At 38.3% G+C, this 16,044-nt stretch overlaps 1 protein-coding gene across 1 annotated transcript in view; it reads left to right on the forward strand.

Moving 5' to 3' along the window:
- The window catches only part of LOC103203458 (GON-4-like protein), a 159,683-nt gene that overhangs the window by 125,602 nt on the left and 18,037 nt on the right, over window positions 1-16,044 (forward strand). The window contains exons 12-18 of the mRNA XM_007948466.1: window positions 445-485; window positions 1,072-1,175; window positions 4,411-4,609; window positions 5,134-5,220; window positions 6,595-6,766; window positions 9,001-9,145; window positions 11,347-11,497. Of these exons, the coding sequence (XP_007946657.1) occupies window positions 445-485; window positions 1,072-1,175; window positions 4,411-4,609; window positions 5,134-5,220; window positions 6,595-6,766; window positions 9,001-9,145; window positions 11,347-11,497 (899 nt within the window). The remainder of the gene's footprint in view (window positions 1-444; window positions 486-1,071; window positions 1,176-4,410; window positions 4,610-5,133; window positions 5,221-6,594; window positions 6,767-9,000; window positions 9,146-11,346; window positions 11,498-16,044) is intronic.

The raw sequence follows: 16,044 nt of genomic DNA on the forward strand, positions 1-16,044 counted from the left end.
GGGTGATTTTTAGGTTAATTCTTAGGTCCTACCACCAGTCGGGAATGTCCGAGCCACCTGTACTGTCAGGGTCACTCAGTTCGCTGTCAGACCGCAGCTCCGTTTGTCCCCTTTTTTTGGTATTTTCACGCAAATTCTTCTGCTAGTTGGGGTTTAGTCCAATTCTGTATCCTTCCTTTCAAGCCTCAGGAGTCCAAGATTATCTTCTGTGTCTGTGTTAATTGGTTTCCCTTTTCTTTGTTGAAGAGGGTCTGTGCAATCCTTCTGCCTAGTCCGCCGTCTTGCCGGAACTCGCCCTCAGTAAATGTTTTTGAATGAATGAACGATAGGAGGATTTAGTTAGATACTTTACTGAAAACATCTTACACTGTTTTTGTGGGATTCTCCTTTATTGCAAAGTGAAACTAACTTGTGCCAATAACACATTGTTTTGGTTTCTTGCAGAAAAAGAAGTGAATGAGCTAATGGAAGAACTATTTGAAACTGTGAGTAGTGATCCTTGAGTGAAAACAATGGGTAGTAAAAGTCAACTTTCCAGCAAGCCCTTCCCTGTAGAGGGGTAGTCTGATCAAACTACCCTTTCAGTACACCTATGTATAGCAGCAGCAGAATTTTGCTAATTTGTAATCTTAATTATCCACATGTAGATTATTCTTAGTAAAATTTCCCTTACAAACTTTTGAATGGCCTTTCCAAATATCATTTGGTGTGTTCTTAACGATTGTAAACTTATTTTAGATTATTTTGAGCACACAGTTACCTTTTTGGTAAATCTGTCTCTCGCAAAATATTTTTATGTAAGAGATCAATTGTTTTGTGTTATCTATCCATGCTCAGTCTTTACCATTACAGGTTGGCTGACTGAATGATTGTTTTCCTGACATAATGGTCATCTCACGTGGGGATTTTAGGAACCCTTAGTTGAGAGTGGTTCTGAAACAGGCTATTTTTGGGTGCTAGCATTCTTAAGGTCCTGTAATCTGTATGTAGTCTTTACTTTCTCTTCTCACCGCTGGAGTGACTTTCATAGGTCTGCTCTCCAGGAATTCCCTTCTTTTCCTTTGTCTTCAGTTCCAAGATGAGATGGGATTCCCCAAAGTGGAAGATGATGGCCCTGAAGAGAAAGATCGTGTGGCTGAGTCTCGGCCTAACTTTAATACTCCTCAAGTCCTACGGTAGGCTAGACAAAGACCCTGAGGCTTAGAATGGAGGAAATGTATATTTCTAGAAAGGTTTTTGGAAATTACAGTGACAGTTTCCCAATACCAAGAAGTGGTGGTTACTATAAAGATACAGAGTGTTGGGGGAATTGGGTGTCAGATGAATAAGTCTCCTTGTCATGGGACAGTGCAGCTGTAGACCAAGCTGTATCTGTTTGGGAAGGGAGAAAAAATAGTAGCTGGTATCCATAGCAACTTCTCCTGGTGAGTGGTACTGGAGAGGTGTGCAAGCCTTTTGGCCAGCCACAGAAATTCTCCTAAATTTTAATAACAAGTATGGCCCCTTAATTTTCTTTATTTACCATGATGTCTGGTAGATGTTAATGAAAGTTTGTCAGTCACTTAGGCATTAATTGATTGAACCATGAATCATCCACAGTAATGCCCTGGGGTCTCAAAGATATGTTCTCTCTGTTGCCCTATCCAGAAAGTACAGCCTTAAATTAAAGCCTCTACTTCCCTTATGTTTATCCTGGATTTGCATAATCTCTCTGCACTTTGTTACCCATTGTTAGGAGCAGCATACCATCATTAGATGGATGAGTACCTAGAGGTACAGTGTAGTTTGTATCATGGGTAGAACAAAATGAAGTCCTATGTTTAACTAACAGCATTACCTAACCTAGAGAGCTTGAAGATCCATCTGAAAGCTAGATTAGACCTTCACGGACCTTGCAATTTAGTGAATAAAAGACAGGTATACTGACCAATGTGTGAAAACTAGAAATACTAGTCACATTCCACTGGAAAGAATACCACAATAACAAAATCTCAAGATTTTTTAGTGTTAGTAGTTGACCCATGTATTTCAGGTCATACTTCATATAACAAAATTCTGGTACAGTAGAAAATGGATCTGTTTCTCCTGAGAATTTATTATAACTGGGATTCAATCTCTACACATTTCAGTTCTACTGATCAACTCTGTGTATAGAGTTTTTAACTTTGGGAATTACATGGCTGCTTGAGCATCTGTTCAAATTCTGTTAACCTAATGTTATTTGATGGACCTGCTTGGGCTGCTGCTGCTTCTCTTTCAGTTGGAAATGCAAACCTGGTTTAATTTTTGAGTAAATAAAATATCATAGCTGTAATGCAGAGCTGCCTAGACACCAGGACACGGAGTTGTTTCAGAGGAGTAGTTTATTAGCACTCCTGGGCGAGGTTCTCGTGCCCTAGCATCAAGGCCAGAGAAGTTGCACCCCCAGGCATGGGGGATAGATTCTTATGTACACAGAGAGGACCTAATTGGGGACACCAAGGAAATGACAGGGTCCTCTAAGGAAATGGCAGGGTCCAGTTAGCTGTTAGCATGGGTCTGCACTTAATTAGCATGAGGGGGCTTCACAGGAGGAAGTTTGTCATTGCATGGCACTTTCTAGCCTGGGTGGGTTCTGTCACTTCGGTTGTCTTATCAGGCTGTCTCATCAGGGCCTGACACCTGAAGGAAGCTGCCAACTGACATATTGGGGCTTGGGTTTGCTTTGGCCTAACAATAGCGAAGTCCTAGCCAGAGTAGGAGAAACATGTAAAGCAAAATTTAAAATCATAAAAAATACCTACTCGTTGATAGAGACTTGTGGAAACCCCAAGACTGTGACTCTTAGACACCCTTGAAACTTGGAACTAAACCCACCCTCAGGGTTCACCTATCAGCTAAACAACTCTAAAGTGAACAACAATACCTGTGGGAAAGTTCTTTTCAAACAATTAGCCATAAGAGACCAAAGGGCAGCATTTGCCCAAAAACAAAGTTCTGAAGGCAGGGAGGGGCAGGAAAGAGGGGGGGGAATGGAAACAGAATCTAGGGAGGAAGTGAAAAGAGTGCTGTTAGATTGAGAAGATTGTAGCTAATACCAGGAAAGAAAATGTATATAAATTGTTGAATGGGAAACTAATTTGCTCTGTAAACTTTCACCAAAACGACAATAAAATGTTCAAAAAACATCATGGGGGAAAGTGAGTCATCTGTACTTCCCTTCTTAGCTATGCAAGTAATACTTTCAAAAATCAGGTGCAGGCATTGTTTGCATTTCTACTTTTCTTTCTTTTTTTAAAAAAATTATTACTTGGGTGAAAGTTTATAGAGCCAATTCATTTTCCATACAAGTTCATATACATTTTGTTTCATGACATTGATTACAATCTCCATAATGTAACTGCTCTCTTTGTACTTCCTCCCTGTGGTTACTTTTTCCATGTGTTCTTTCCTATGCATTCCTGCCCTCTGAGCTGATCTCCTGTGCTAGATTGCTTTAAGGAGTGTACCCTGCATTAGCTACTTTTCAGTGTTTCTTCTTTTCTTTTCCTCTGACAATAGTTCAGATAATCAAGAATTTTCAGTTCTTAGTAGTGATTATACAGTGGACAGCCTCATGGTCTTTAGGTTTTTACCTTACCTGTCCAAACCTGCAGTAAATACTGTAGAATGAAACATAATTTTCATCCCCAAAGGCTATTGAAAAAAGTTCCTGTCATTTAACTTTTGCTACAATATAGGAAATTCCTTGAAACAGGAAAATCTGCTACTCATAGCTTTGTGAGCAGTCCCTGTCCTGGTTACATAAGGTATCAGCATGTGTTTACTCACTTAAGTGACTTGTTCTGTCTTCACTTCAGAAAAACCCTGTCAGATGTTTGGGGTCTTACTTTAGTCCTAGGAATAGTCTCTGTTGGGAGGTAGATCTGGAAGGCTAGGATTAGGAAATTTTGGGGAGAGAGTCACAGGGCCAAGAGAAAATACTTTCATGGAGGGTAATAAGGTAATTGAACTAATTTTTCAGTTCTTCTGTTCATGAAAACTACCATGTATTTTAATATATTCCTCTTTCTTCATGCTAGAAGGTCTTTGGCTTTTTAAATAATAAAGGAGGAGAGCAGGACAGCCTGAATGTTTAAGGAGATAGAATAAACTAGGTAGAGGATGGGAGTAACATGTAAATTAAAGAACCAAGTGCTTTACTTTCAGAAGATTCTATATCATAGTTAAAAGCAAACCTCATGTTAATGTGGATATCAGTTTGACTTCAGGAAAAGATTTTGATAAGGCTGAGAATTCAGCTATTGGCTAAAGTGAAATTTGTGGATTAATAGTAGATGGAGATTATTCAGGTCCTCTTCACTTGCCATTAGCAAGAGTGTGTTGTGGAGTGAGGGAAATGTTCATATTCAGTCATCTTGTTGGGGATAGGTTTGAGGAACCACTGGCCAACTTGCTAAATGAGCAACATCGGACAGTAAAGGAGCTGCTTGAACAGTTGAAGATGAAGAAATCTTCAGGTAAACAGCAGCAGGAGGTGGAGAGGGTTAAGCCCAAGACTGAAAAAGTTCCTCAGACTCTGGTTCTAGATGTGGCACAGAGGAAGAGACTCCAACAGCAGATGCAGCAGGTGAGACTCTTCTTGTTAATGTTAATATTGGATCACCCCATGGCCTGATACTGAGACTGTGAATTATTTATTTGATCACTCTGAGACCAAAATTAACAGCTTTATGAAAGTCAGAAATAATGTATCTTAACCATTGAAACCATCGACCAAAGGATCTGTACATCAGTTGGGACCTTCAGAGGTCATCAGGCAAGCATACATGCAAGGATCCTAATGGTATTCAGAATGATAGATTTCAGAGTCCTTGGAATCCATTCTGAAATTTTACAGCCTTCCCTGCCAGAAGTATTGTTTTCCTCTTTCTAATCTCTTCTTCTTTGGTTTGTGGTTAAATTTCTTCTGGTTCTATCATTTTGCTCAGGGGAGAACCTATCTGAGAAATTCCTGGTGAGATAGTGTGTTGTTCTCACCGTTTCTCTAGAAAGCAAAATATGTGCGATAAAGTTGTAAGCATTTTAAAATCAATCTGGGCTTCAGAAATAGCAATATCATAATATATCACTGTATTTTCTTTCCCTCCTCAGCATGTGCAGCTCTTGACGCAAGTCCACCTTCTCGCCAGTTCCAACCCCAATCTTAGTTCGGAGGCCAGTACCACGAGAGTATTTCTTGTAAGGCTCTAAATGTTCCTACTCTAAAGACTTGAGTATGAAATTAGCTTGGCAAGTCATTTCTCTCAGTTACCCATCATAATCTACATTTGTTCTTCTCTCCTGGATGTTTTTGGTACCTGTATCTACTTCCTGCCATGGCTTCCTATATTTGCTCAGAGAACATAAGCCATTTATTCCTATTAAAAGGCAGAGAATGCATTCAACTTTCTTAAGCCTGTCCCTCTCACTTTTTTATTGGATCCTCTGCCTCATCTTTAGATTCATCTTGACTTCTTAGATTTTTGGTACTGCTATTCTTTTTATAGATGTTGAATTCCTTGTTCATTCATTAGGCTCAGTGCCAGTTTTTGGGTATAGAATTAATTTTGTTCAGGACATTTTGAAATATTTTGGAGTAGGGGCTTTTAATTCTGTAAAATTTGAAATGCTGTAAAAATTATCCCAAAACTTTGTGGCAGGTAATGACTATATTCTGTGCTTCTTAGGTAAGTCTGATTGGAGTTTGAGTACCATGTTTACTAGTAATTCAAGATTTCTTGGTGGTCAACAGTGTATTCACTTCCTGTGGTGTTCAGATGATCATAAATATGCTTTGTTCTAGGTGTTATTCAGGGAAAACCAAAAGACCATAAAAAGTGAAAAATGACCCTTATTCTTGAAAACCTTGATTCAAGCTGAGGAACACTCAGTCTAAGAATAAAACAAGAGTGAATGAGTGAGGAATCCTGATCAGAAGAAGGGAATTGCAAAGTAGAATGTTAAGTTCTTATAGAATCCAGATTTTCTGGAGCCATGGAGGGTGGATGAACTCCTGAAAGTATTGTGCTGAGATAATCTTTAAACCTTAAACTTTGAACCAAAAATATCTCCTAAAGTCTTCTTAAAACTGAAGACTAGTTTAACTTAACTAGTAAAGAATGTGTGCCTTGAGCTGTATGCTTTTTTAGGATCTATCTGTATGGGATCAAATTGACAACAGGAACTCAGTGGATTAAATAGGAATCTTAGGAGGCAGTGAGTTTATGTTAATGGAGGACCAACTCAGAAAATGAGGGAGAGAATGGTTGCACAACTCAGGAGAATGTAATCAATATCTAAATGGTACATGTAGAAACTGTTGAATTGGTCTGTGTTTTGCTGTGTTTATTTTCAACAAAAAAAAAAATTATATATAGAAAAGAATGAATGAATGTATTACAAACATAATCTGTGAGTATCTGAGGATTTAGCAAAGCACTGTCTTAGATATTGTTAATTGCGAAAGACTATACTTTTTACCTGTTTTTATTCAGTAGTAGGAAGAACTGTTTGTCACTGAGAGGCTAAGAAGTACAGATATTAATTGTGTCCTTCGTGTCCTGTTTTTCCCAGAAAGAGCTGGGAACCTTTGCTCAAAGCTCCATTGCCCTTCACCATCAGTTCAATCCCAAGTTTCAGACCTTGTTTCAACCCTGTAACCTGATGGGAGCTATGCAGCTCATTGAAGACTTCAGTACACATGTCAGCATTGATTGGAGTCCTCGGAAAACTGTCAAGAAGCCTGGTAGGGGACAGATGTGTCAACTTCGAGTTTTTATTTGCAGTGAAAATTGGGAGTTTTATCTCAGAGATAATTTTCTAGGAATAGAACAGCCAGGATATTTGCAGTTTCTTCTTTATCTTTTCTGTCATCCCTTTTTACTCATTGTTTAAGTTCTAGAATTACATGACAATATTTGGATTTACGTAAGGGCTAAAGGTAATGGATAAGACAGGTATGTGAGCATAGAGATGTGGGAATCGACATAAAGAGTTGGATAGATAGGTGTGAAAGTAAGCATTACAGTTGACATCAAGACAAACTGGGGTATGGTAAAGAGAGAAATCAAGTGGTAAAGTTTGTCTGTGTTTAGATTTATACTCTTCTTATTAAGATCAGTCTATATTATTTCCCATGATTGTAGGGTAAGGTGGTATCTTTATTTTGAGCAAAATGTTGATTTGGGAGTTAGGACAAATTAGAGATGTTCTACCTTTGTCAGAGTCAATGTTTTAAAAAATTTTTTAGGTTTGGTTTCTACCTTGCATTGGTTTAGTATTGTTTGAGAAAATATTTTATTTGCTGTTCCCTTAAATCAGATACTTGCTTTTGATTTGTTTCCTGGTTTAGCAAAATTAGATATGGGTTGTTCTCTATCTGTAATGGCTATATATGTGGGTTTATCTTTGGATTTAATTTTAAATCCCTGAATTGGGTGGTGCAGTGGTTAAGGGCTCAGCTGCTGACCGAATGAATGGTGGTTCAGAATCACCAGCTGCTCCGTGGGATTAAGATTTGGCAGTCTGCTTCTGTAAAAATCACAGTTTTGGAAACTATGGAGCAGTTTTACTCTGTCCTATACAGCTGCTGTGAGTAGGAATTGACTCAGTGGCAATGGGTTTGATTTGGTTTTTGACCATTTTATAGTTAAATTCATGTGTCATAGACATTGATCTTCAGTTACTCTAGTAACTTCATTTTGGTAATGGAAACTTTATTTAACACCAAACCATAGTGGTAACTTACATATCTCATGTCTGCATTTTTCTTCCAGGATTTATGATAAAACACTCATGGAAGGAAGAATAGGAGGCAGTAGTGTTTGTTTCTGGAAAGGCAGAGGTGCCTGGACATGAGTGCCTTAGGCAGGAAGACAGAAGTGAATGAGACTGAATTGTCTCATTCCTTTTATGATTTTTTTGTTCCCATCCTCAGGAGGAATCTGGGAGAACTTAGTGAAAGTTAACAATAAAATAAAATAAAATTTGGAATACTACATATATATGAGGGAATTAAAGAAGTTGGAGTCTAAATCTGGAAGAAAGAAAGGATTGTTGGTCACTTATCTTTCAAGGATTTAAAGGGGAAAGGAAGTAAAAGTTTTTGAGCATACACTATGGGCCAAGTATTACTAGGTGCTGTATAAGTGTCTAAGGAGCCCTGGGAGGGGTCGCTATGAGTCAGAATAATGGCTATGTATGTGGGTTTATCTTTGGATTTAATTTTAAATCCCTGAATTGGGTGGTGCGGTGGTTAAGGGCTCAGCTGCTGACCGAATGAATGGTGGTTCAGAATCACCAGCTGCTCCGTGGGATTAAGATTTGGCAGTCTGCTTCTGTAAAAATCACAGTTTTGGAAACTATGGGGCAGTTTTACTCTGTCCTATACAGCTGCTGTGAGTAGGAATTGACTCAGTGGCAATGGGTTTGATTTGGTTTTTGACCATTTTATAGTTAAATTCATGTGTCATAGACACTGATCTTAAATTACTCTACTTAAATAGATCTTAAATTACTCTAGTAATTACTGCCGACTCGACGGCAGTGAGTTTTTAAGGAGCCCTGGTGGTGTAGTGGGTAAGATATTTGCCTGCTAACCAGAAGGTCAGTGGTTCAAAACCACCAGCTACTCTGTGGGAAGATGATGATGCAATCTATTTCTGTAAAGATTTACAGCCTTAGAAACCCAATGGCGGTAGCTGTGAGTTGGAATCAACTCAGTGGCAGTGGGTTTGGTTATAAGTGTCTGTGTTACTTAATGTGTTAAGTGTTCCACATAGGAAAGAATAAGAGAATCAACTTTTATTGACATTAAATGAGACTCCCTTTTGGAATATTTTAGATTGAGAATGGTTGTGGAAACTTTTTGTGGGGAAGAGTGATGGGAAAGAACCAAGTTAAGTAAGGGCAGAGCTACCTAAATGCAGATATGTATTCGGAAGCTTTCCTGAAGCCCTCTTACAGATGTTTTTCTTACAGCCTATGAATTTCCCTGTTTGCCAAAGCAAGTAGCTTGGATCCTGGCGACAAGCAAGGTTTTCATGTATCCAGAGCTACTTCCATTATGTTCTCTACAGGCAAAGGATCCCGAGGATAAGAGCTTTTTCACCAAGGCTGAGGACAAGTAGGTGTTTCCTGTGGAGGGAAAAGAAGACAGTTCTTTCTGAGGCATTTAGGAGAATTCAGGCTTATATACCAAGATATGAACACAAAAGACAAAAAGAAAAGGGATGTAGATGGACAGAGTTACATAGTGTGTGTTTGTTCTATCAGCATCAGATGTGGCTCTTTTTGGGGATCACACACACACAGACACACACACGTTTGAAACATTTTAAATTGTTTTTTGTGTTTATTTAGTGTTAAAACCAATCTTAGGCTATTGAAGAAGATTTTTCAAAGGAAAAATTTTTTTTATCCATTATCCTATCCACCCCCAAGACAGTGTTTTTTCTTTCTGCATTTTACATGATTACTGTAAATTTTAGTAAAATTTGTTTTGCTTTTTTTTTTTTTTAACTTAACACTGAAATAGTTTTTATATGCTACAACATTATTCCTGCTTTTGTCTATACTGTCTTTACAGCAATATCTAATGGCCTTATGATGCTTCTTTTATTGGCCATTGTTTTTTTTTTCTTTTGTAATTGCTGTTGTAAGTGATGCTTCACTAAGGATCTTTGTGCACAGAGCTTTTTAAAAATTTTTAAAAAATCTATGCTTTCGGGATTATGCACGACTTTAACAAAAGGTTTGCTGTTTTAACCATTTTAAGTGTACAGCTCAATGGCATAAATTACATTTGCTATGTTGTGCTCCCATCACCACTATCAATTTCCAAAACTTACCACCTCAAACAGAAACACAGTGCTCCTTTAGCAATAACTCCATTCCTTCCTCCTCCAGCCTGTAATAACTATAAGTAAACTTTTGTCTCTATGCACTTGCCTATTCTACATAGTTCATATAAGTGGGATCATAGACAAGCAGTCCCCAGGTTACAAACAAGATCCATTCTTAACTGAGTCTTTAAGGCTCTATGTGGAATTTGTAGGTGAGTTGGAACATGTTCACCTACATACGATTCTTATTTAGCCTTACCTTAGTGCAAGACAGGGAATTCTGGTGGTACAGTGGTTAAAGCATTCAGCTGCTAACCAGAAGGTCTGTGGTTAAAAACCGCCAGTCGCTTTGTTGAAGAAAGATGAAGCATTCTGCTTCTGTCAAGATTTACAGCTTTGGACCCTGTGGGGCAGTTCTACTCTGTCCTGTAGGGACACTACAAGGCATAATCAACCAATGGCACTGGGTTTTTTAGTGCAAGAAAACTGGAAATCTTTCCAGTAATTTTAAAAGCTGCACATGCAATAAGTGAAGGTGATTATGATGAAGAATTTGTTGCAAGTAAGGGTTAGTTTAGTCATTTCAAAGCGAGGTCAGATTTACTCCTGTCTCAGCATGTATCAGAATTTCATTTCTCTTTATAGCTGAATACTATTCCATTTTATCTATATACCAGATTTTATTTATCTGTTCATCTTTTGGTGGATACTTGGGTTGTTCCCACCTTTTGTTATTGTGAATCATGCTGTACTAGATGTCAGTGTATATGTCTCTGTTAGAATCCCTGCTTTTCAGTCTCTTACCTAGGAGTGAAATTGCTACGTATGTGCTAACTCTACATTTAACTTTCAGAAGAACCACCAGACTTTCGTCCACAGTGGCTGCCCTATAATTCAGTCCCAACAGCAAGGCATGAGAGTTCGTTTTTCCACTTCCTTACCAACCCTTTTTATTGTTCTGCTTTTCTAATAATAGCCAACCTATTGGATGTGTGAGCATTTTTATGCCTCTTTATATATATTGCTGAACTGCCACCAGCAAATATGTATGTATGTAACCATAATTGAATATGTTTTGTTGGTGTGCTGCTGCTAATGATTTAGTATGTCTAGCATGGTTCCTATTACTCATTTTATATTTGTTTCATTGGAATTGTTCTCCTTTTGTGTATCCTTTGACTTAGTAGTTTCTATTGCTAGTGTAAAGCAAATCATGATCTGATGTTTATTAGTGATTGATACTAGTTTTTCCTCTCCCCACTTGATTGTGAACTCCTGACTGAAACTTACTGACATTTGTACCCTACACAGTATTTACACGTAGCAGGTACTTAATAACTGTTTGAAATTTTCTGTTGAATAATTATCAACTTGTGTAAGAGTTAGATGGTGAAAAGGCCAAATGTAAAAATGTATATAGTCTGGGGAGCGTTTTAGTCACTCACTTGTGAAGTGAGATTTAGTGTCATTGCTGTTTTCTCAGTTTGTTAGCTTTAGGACTGAAGCACTTTGAATGTACTGAGTTTCCCAAGCCTCTAATCAGCAAGTACCTTCTAACCTGCAAGACTGTCCACCAACTGACAGTGAGAATCAAGAACCTGACCCTAAGCCGAGCTCCTGACAACATCGTTAAAGTGAGTGCCTTCTGCATGCTCTTCGTGGAGACCTAGCCTGTTTGCACCATACTTTTTGTCTCTTCTTCATCTCAATGAGGAGGGGACCTTCTTTTATCTGAGGCTAATTCCTCCCTCCTATGTCTTTGGCTCTTCAGGGGCACTGATTCATTACTTTCCTCTGGAGTGTCTCTGTTCTTTCCCTTCCTTATGAATATTTCCCCTAAATGTAAACTTGTTCAAGTCTGTCCCAACTTAAACTTGAATTTCTGGAATCCATGTTATTCTTGAGCCATGCATTCTCTCTTATTTTTACTCTAACCTTCTAGAAAGAGTAAACATTTCACTTAGACCCTTCTCCTTAATTTCTTTTTTTAAAAATTTTGATACTTGTATCACATTTAGGAGCTCTGGTAGCGTCATGTCTAAGGCACTTGACTGCTAACCAGAAGGCTAGCAGTTCAAACCCACCAGCCACTCCTCGGAAGAAAGGTCGGGCAATCCTACTTCTGTAGTGATATTGCTTCGGAAACTCAAGGAGGGGTTGCTGTGAGTCGGGGCCAACTCGACGGCACATAACAACAACAACAACATATCACATTTATACAGTTTATATATTATACATGGTTTAAAGAGTTAACCATATGAGGCTTGTTATGAAAATGCCCCGTTTTCTGCTAACTGGGATTGTTTCATTTTGAGAGGGGCATACATTTTTTCTATATCTAAATAATATGCTTATAATTAATTGTACTTCTTGATGTTTTGGATGTAGGCCTTATCGCTCAACCTTAAACCATGGGAAGTGAGGGTTTATTATCTCCAATATTCCTGCTATAAGTATATCACAATTTTCATTAGATAGTATTAAATTTTATATTACAAGCATTATAAGGACTATGTAACTGCTCCTCACAGCCATGTTACTTTGCCTTTCTTGCTGAATACTTTGTATCTCCTGGAGTTAATAATTGCTTTTTTTTTTTTTTGTGGAGGGCCTAGGCCTTGGTTTCATTATATAATTATCATTCATTCAGCACTAAATTTGCTTCAGTTTTATAGATCTCCTTTCAATATATTCAGACACTTTAGGTGTTCTATCATTTTCATCTCCCTGAAGGGACTCTATCCCTGAGCCCTCCAATGCTGTTCTACTCTAAACATTTTCTCTTGGCTTGCTGCATCGATGGCTTTTTGGGTTTTTTCTTCACCATCATCCTTTTAGCTCTTTCTTGTGTTGGATCCCGTTGTTTCTGGGATCCCACATCTTTATTTGTTGGTTTATTTCCTAGTTTTAATGAAGCACATCCTAGTAGCATTCTGAGGAAGAGTGCTTGAGAAGCAGCAAATTTTTTCATTTAAGCTGTATTTGCCTGTATTCATGGTCAGTACATTGTATCAATGTCTATTTCCTGGTTTTGGTATCAAGTACTATAGTTAGATAAGATGTTACCATTGGAGGAAACTGGGTGAAGGGTATATGGGACTTTTGTACTATTTTTGGAACTACCTGTGAGTTATTATAAAAAAGAAAAAAAGTATCTCTTCTGTTGCACTCCCACCCTTTATTGGATCTAGAATTCTAGATTAGAAATAAATTTTTTTCAGAATTTTGTCTCCAGTGTTTTGAAATTTCATGATTTCTTGGTATCTTCTACTTTCATCCATTGTGCTAGGCATTCTATAAACCTTTTTTACTCTGGAAATTCATGTTCCTTTTTTGGCAATTTTTTTGAATTATATCTCTGTGAACCCCCAACTCCTTCATTTGGTGTGTTCGCCATTTCTGCAGTGCCTTGTAGTGAGATATTTGACCTCTCAGAATGGTCTTCTGATCTTTATTATTATTATTATTTTGTCTTTTTGTTGTACTTTCTGGGATATTATGTCAGCTTTTTCTTCTAACTCTTTTTTTAGTTATAGTTGATAGTTTTTTTCTTCTAACTCTTCAGGTGAGTTGAATTCTTTATTTCTTCTATCATGTTTTTAAATTCCAAAACCCTTTTTTGGTTTGTTAAATATTTTTAGTAGCTAATGCAAGAGTCTGTGGGGAAGTAGAAGAGGGAGAAGGGTAGAGTTTTATCAGCATAGTTGTCCCATTGCCACCTATTCCTAATAGCCTCAGTACTGAGACTGTCCCCAGCAAGTAATCCCTTGGCTTCTAGCAGAGTGGGGCAACCCTGTCACCTGACTAGACCAAATGATAGATGGGATTTGGGGGTCTGCCTCTACAACAGATTTTCTATATGCCTTCCTCATTTTTACCTTTTTTTATTCCACTATTAACTGCTTTTAATTCTAGCTTTACCTCTCCTTATAAAAGTATCTAGTATCTTAGCCCTTTGCCAGTTCCATGATACAAAGTTAGTTAACCCTTAACTTTCTCCATTTATAGTTTTCTGCATTCTCTTCCATTTGCTTTTCAGCTTCCAAAATTTTGTTGCTTTTATCTTTTCTCTAATTTGTCCTTACAGGTTTTTGCCTTGTAAAAAAATTTCCTTCTGTTGTTTTTGTGGAGTTTCAAAAAACCAAATGGTGTTGTGTTTAGTCTTAGTCTGACTTTTTAACAGTAAGTTTCTCCTTCACTCTTCAACCTTTGAAAGTGTGTATATTACCCCCACAAAGATCCCTAATGACTTTCCAGTTGCTATATCCAATCAATACTTTTCTATTTGTACCTTATTTAACTTTGCAGTTGATTCTGTAGTTTACTCAATTCCTTCTTCAAAATCTCCGTTATCTTAGCTTCTGTGATACCAGGACTCCCACATCAGACTGCTTCTGTGTGCACTCTTCTGCTCCAACCTTAAATGCCAGTGTTCTACAGTGGATTCTTTGTGTGTAGTGTCATCCAAATCCATGATTTTTGGTACCACCTGTCTGCTGACGGCTCCCAAGTCTGGCTCTTCAGTACAGATTTCTCTGCTGAGCTCTAGCTTAGTTTAGCCAAGTATTTAAAGCAGTTTTCAGTTTGCTTGCCTCACTGACTCCTCAAACTCCCAATTTACCTCAAATTGAACTTACATCTCCCTCTGTACCCTGTAGTTGTTGCCATTGGGACCATGACCACCACCAACAGTGAACTCTCCCTTTCCCAACTGTATTGCATTACTGTCTAGCTAGTATCTTAATCCATAAACCTGGATGTTATCCTAAGTTTCTCCTTGATCAGCATCAGAAGTCAATAGTCACCGAGTTCTCAGTTTTCCTACTGTGTTGCCAGTTGCTTTATGTCAGTCCTTATTCAATGCCATCGTTTTCTCTCCAGTGTCTCCAATTCTAGTCCCATTTATTCTGTCATTCATTATTGCCATAGCCACCTTTATCATATCCTTCAGGATAAAATTCAGACTGCTTGGCATGACACAGCTTTCCCCTAGCTTTGTTTCCTTAAGTCTCCTGACATGCGTTTAGTGCTAACTAAAGCAAAGCAATCTCTTTGTGGTTCCTTAAACATGTGTGTGATTTTGGACATGAAGTAACACCGACCTCCCTTGCCCCATGTAACAACCTCTGTTCCATTAAGGTTCACTTATAATTGCACCTGTACCTGAAAAACTCTTTTTTTTTTTGTCCATGTTTGAGTTGCATGCTGTTTATTTGAGTACGTTTTTGCCTGTACTTTTTTTTTTTTTGCCTGTGCTTTTTTTGTGTAAAATGTCATCATTGGTCTATCTGACTGTTTCCCCCACTAGTCTGGAAGCTCCTTAAGAGCAAGGATTTCTTTTTTATTTATTTTTTAAATTTTTATTTATTTTTTTAATTGTGATTTGGGTGAAGATTTACAGAGCAAATTTACTTTCCATATGGCAGTTCACATATACTTTGTCTCATGTCATTGATCACAATTTACCACAATGCAACAGCTACCCTCCCACTTACTCCCCATAGTTACCTCTTCCCTGTATCCATCCCTCCATACACTCCTGCCCCCTGAGCTGTCTCCCTGTACGTAAGCAGCCCTTCTTTCTCCCATGGTTGTTCTCTCCAAGGAGTGTATCTACTTGAGGTAAATGTTCAACTCATATGCCTGTATTTTGCTTGGCTGGAAACCACAGGTGTGGGTTCAATTTCAGACCTGAAGGGTATCTAGGGGCCATAGTCTCAGTGGTTCCACCAGGCTCTATTGGACCAGCAAACCTGGTCCCCACCTTTTTTTTTTTCTCCAAATGATTATGAGTTTTGTTCCACATTGTTCTCCCTCTCTATCAAGGATCTCCTTAAAAGATCCCCTTCCAAATGGATGACAGTGGTAGCAGAGCACTGTCTAGTTCTTCTGGTCTCATAATTGTATAGGCTGAAGATCGGCTTGTATACCAGTTGCTAGGATTGATTGTTGCCATGAATTTTGGTTTTCTTCATTCTTCTTTGCTCTGGACAAAGGAGGAGAGACCCATCGTTGCATCTAGATGGCAGCTTGCTAGCTTTTAAGATCCCAGTTGCTACTCTTCAAAGTAGGAGGTGGAACAATGTTTTGTACAGTATGTTATGCCAATTGAGCTTTATGTCCCTGGTGACTATGGTCCCAAGCCCGCAGGTTCAACTACTCAGTCCCCCTGGGTAGCTGG

This window comes from Orycteropus afer, unplaced genomic scaffold (genome assembly GCF_000298275.1).
Source record: "Orycteropus afer afer isolate SDZICR_OR568_19922 unplaced genomic scaffold, OryAfe1.0 scaffold00217, whole genome shotgun sequence".
NCBI lineage: Eukaryota > Metazoa > Chordata > Mammalia > Tubulidentata > Orycteropodidae > Orycteropus > Orycteropus afer.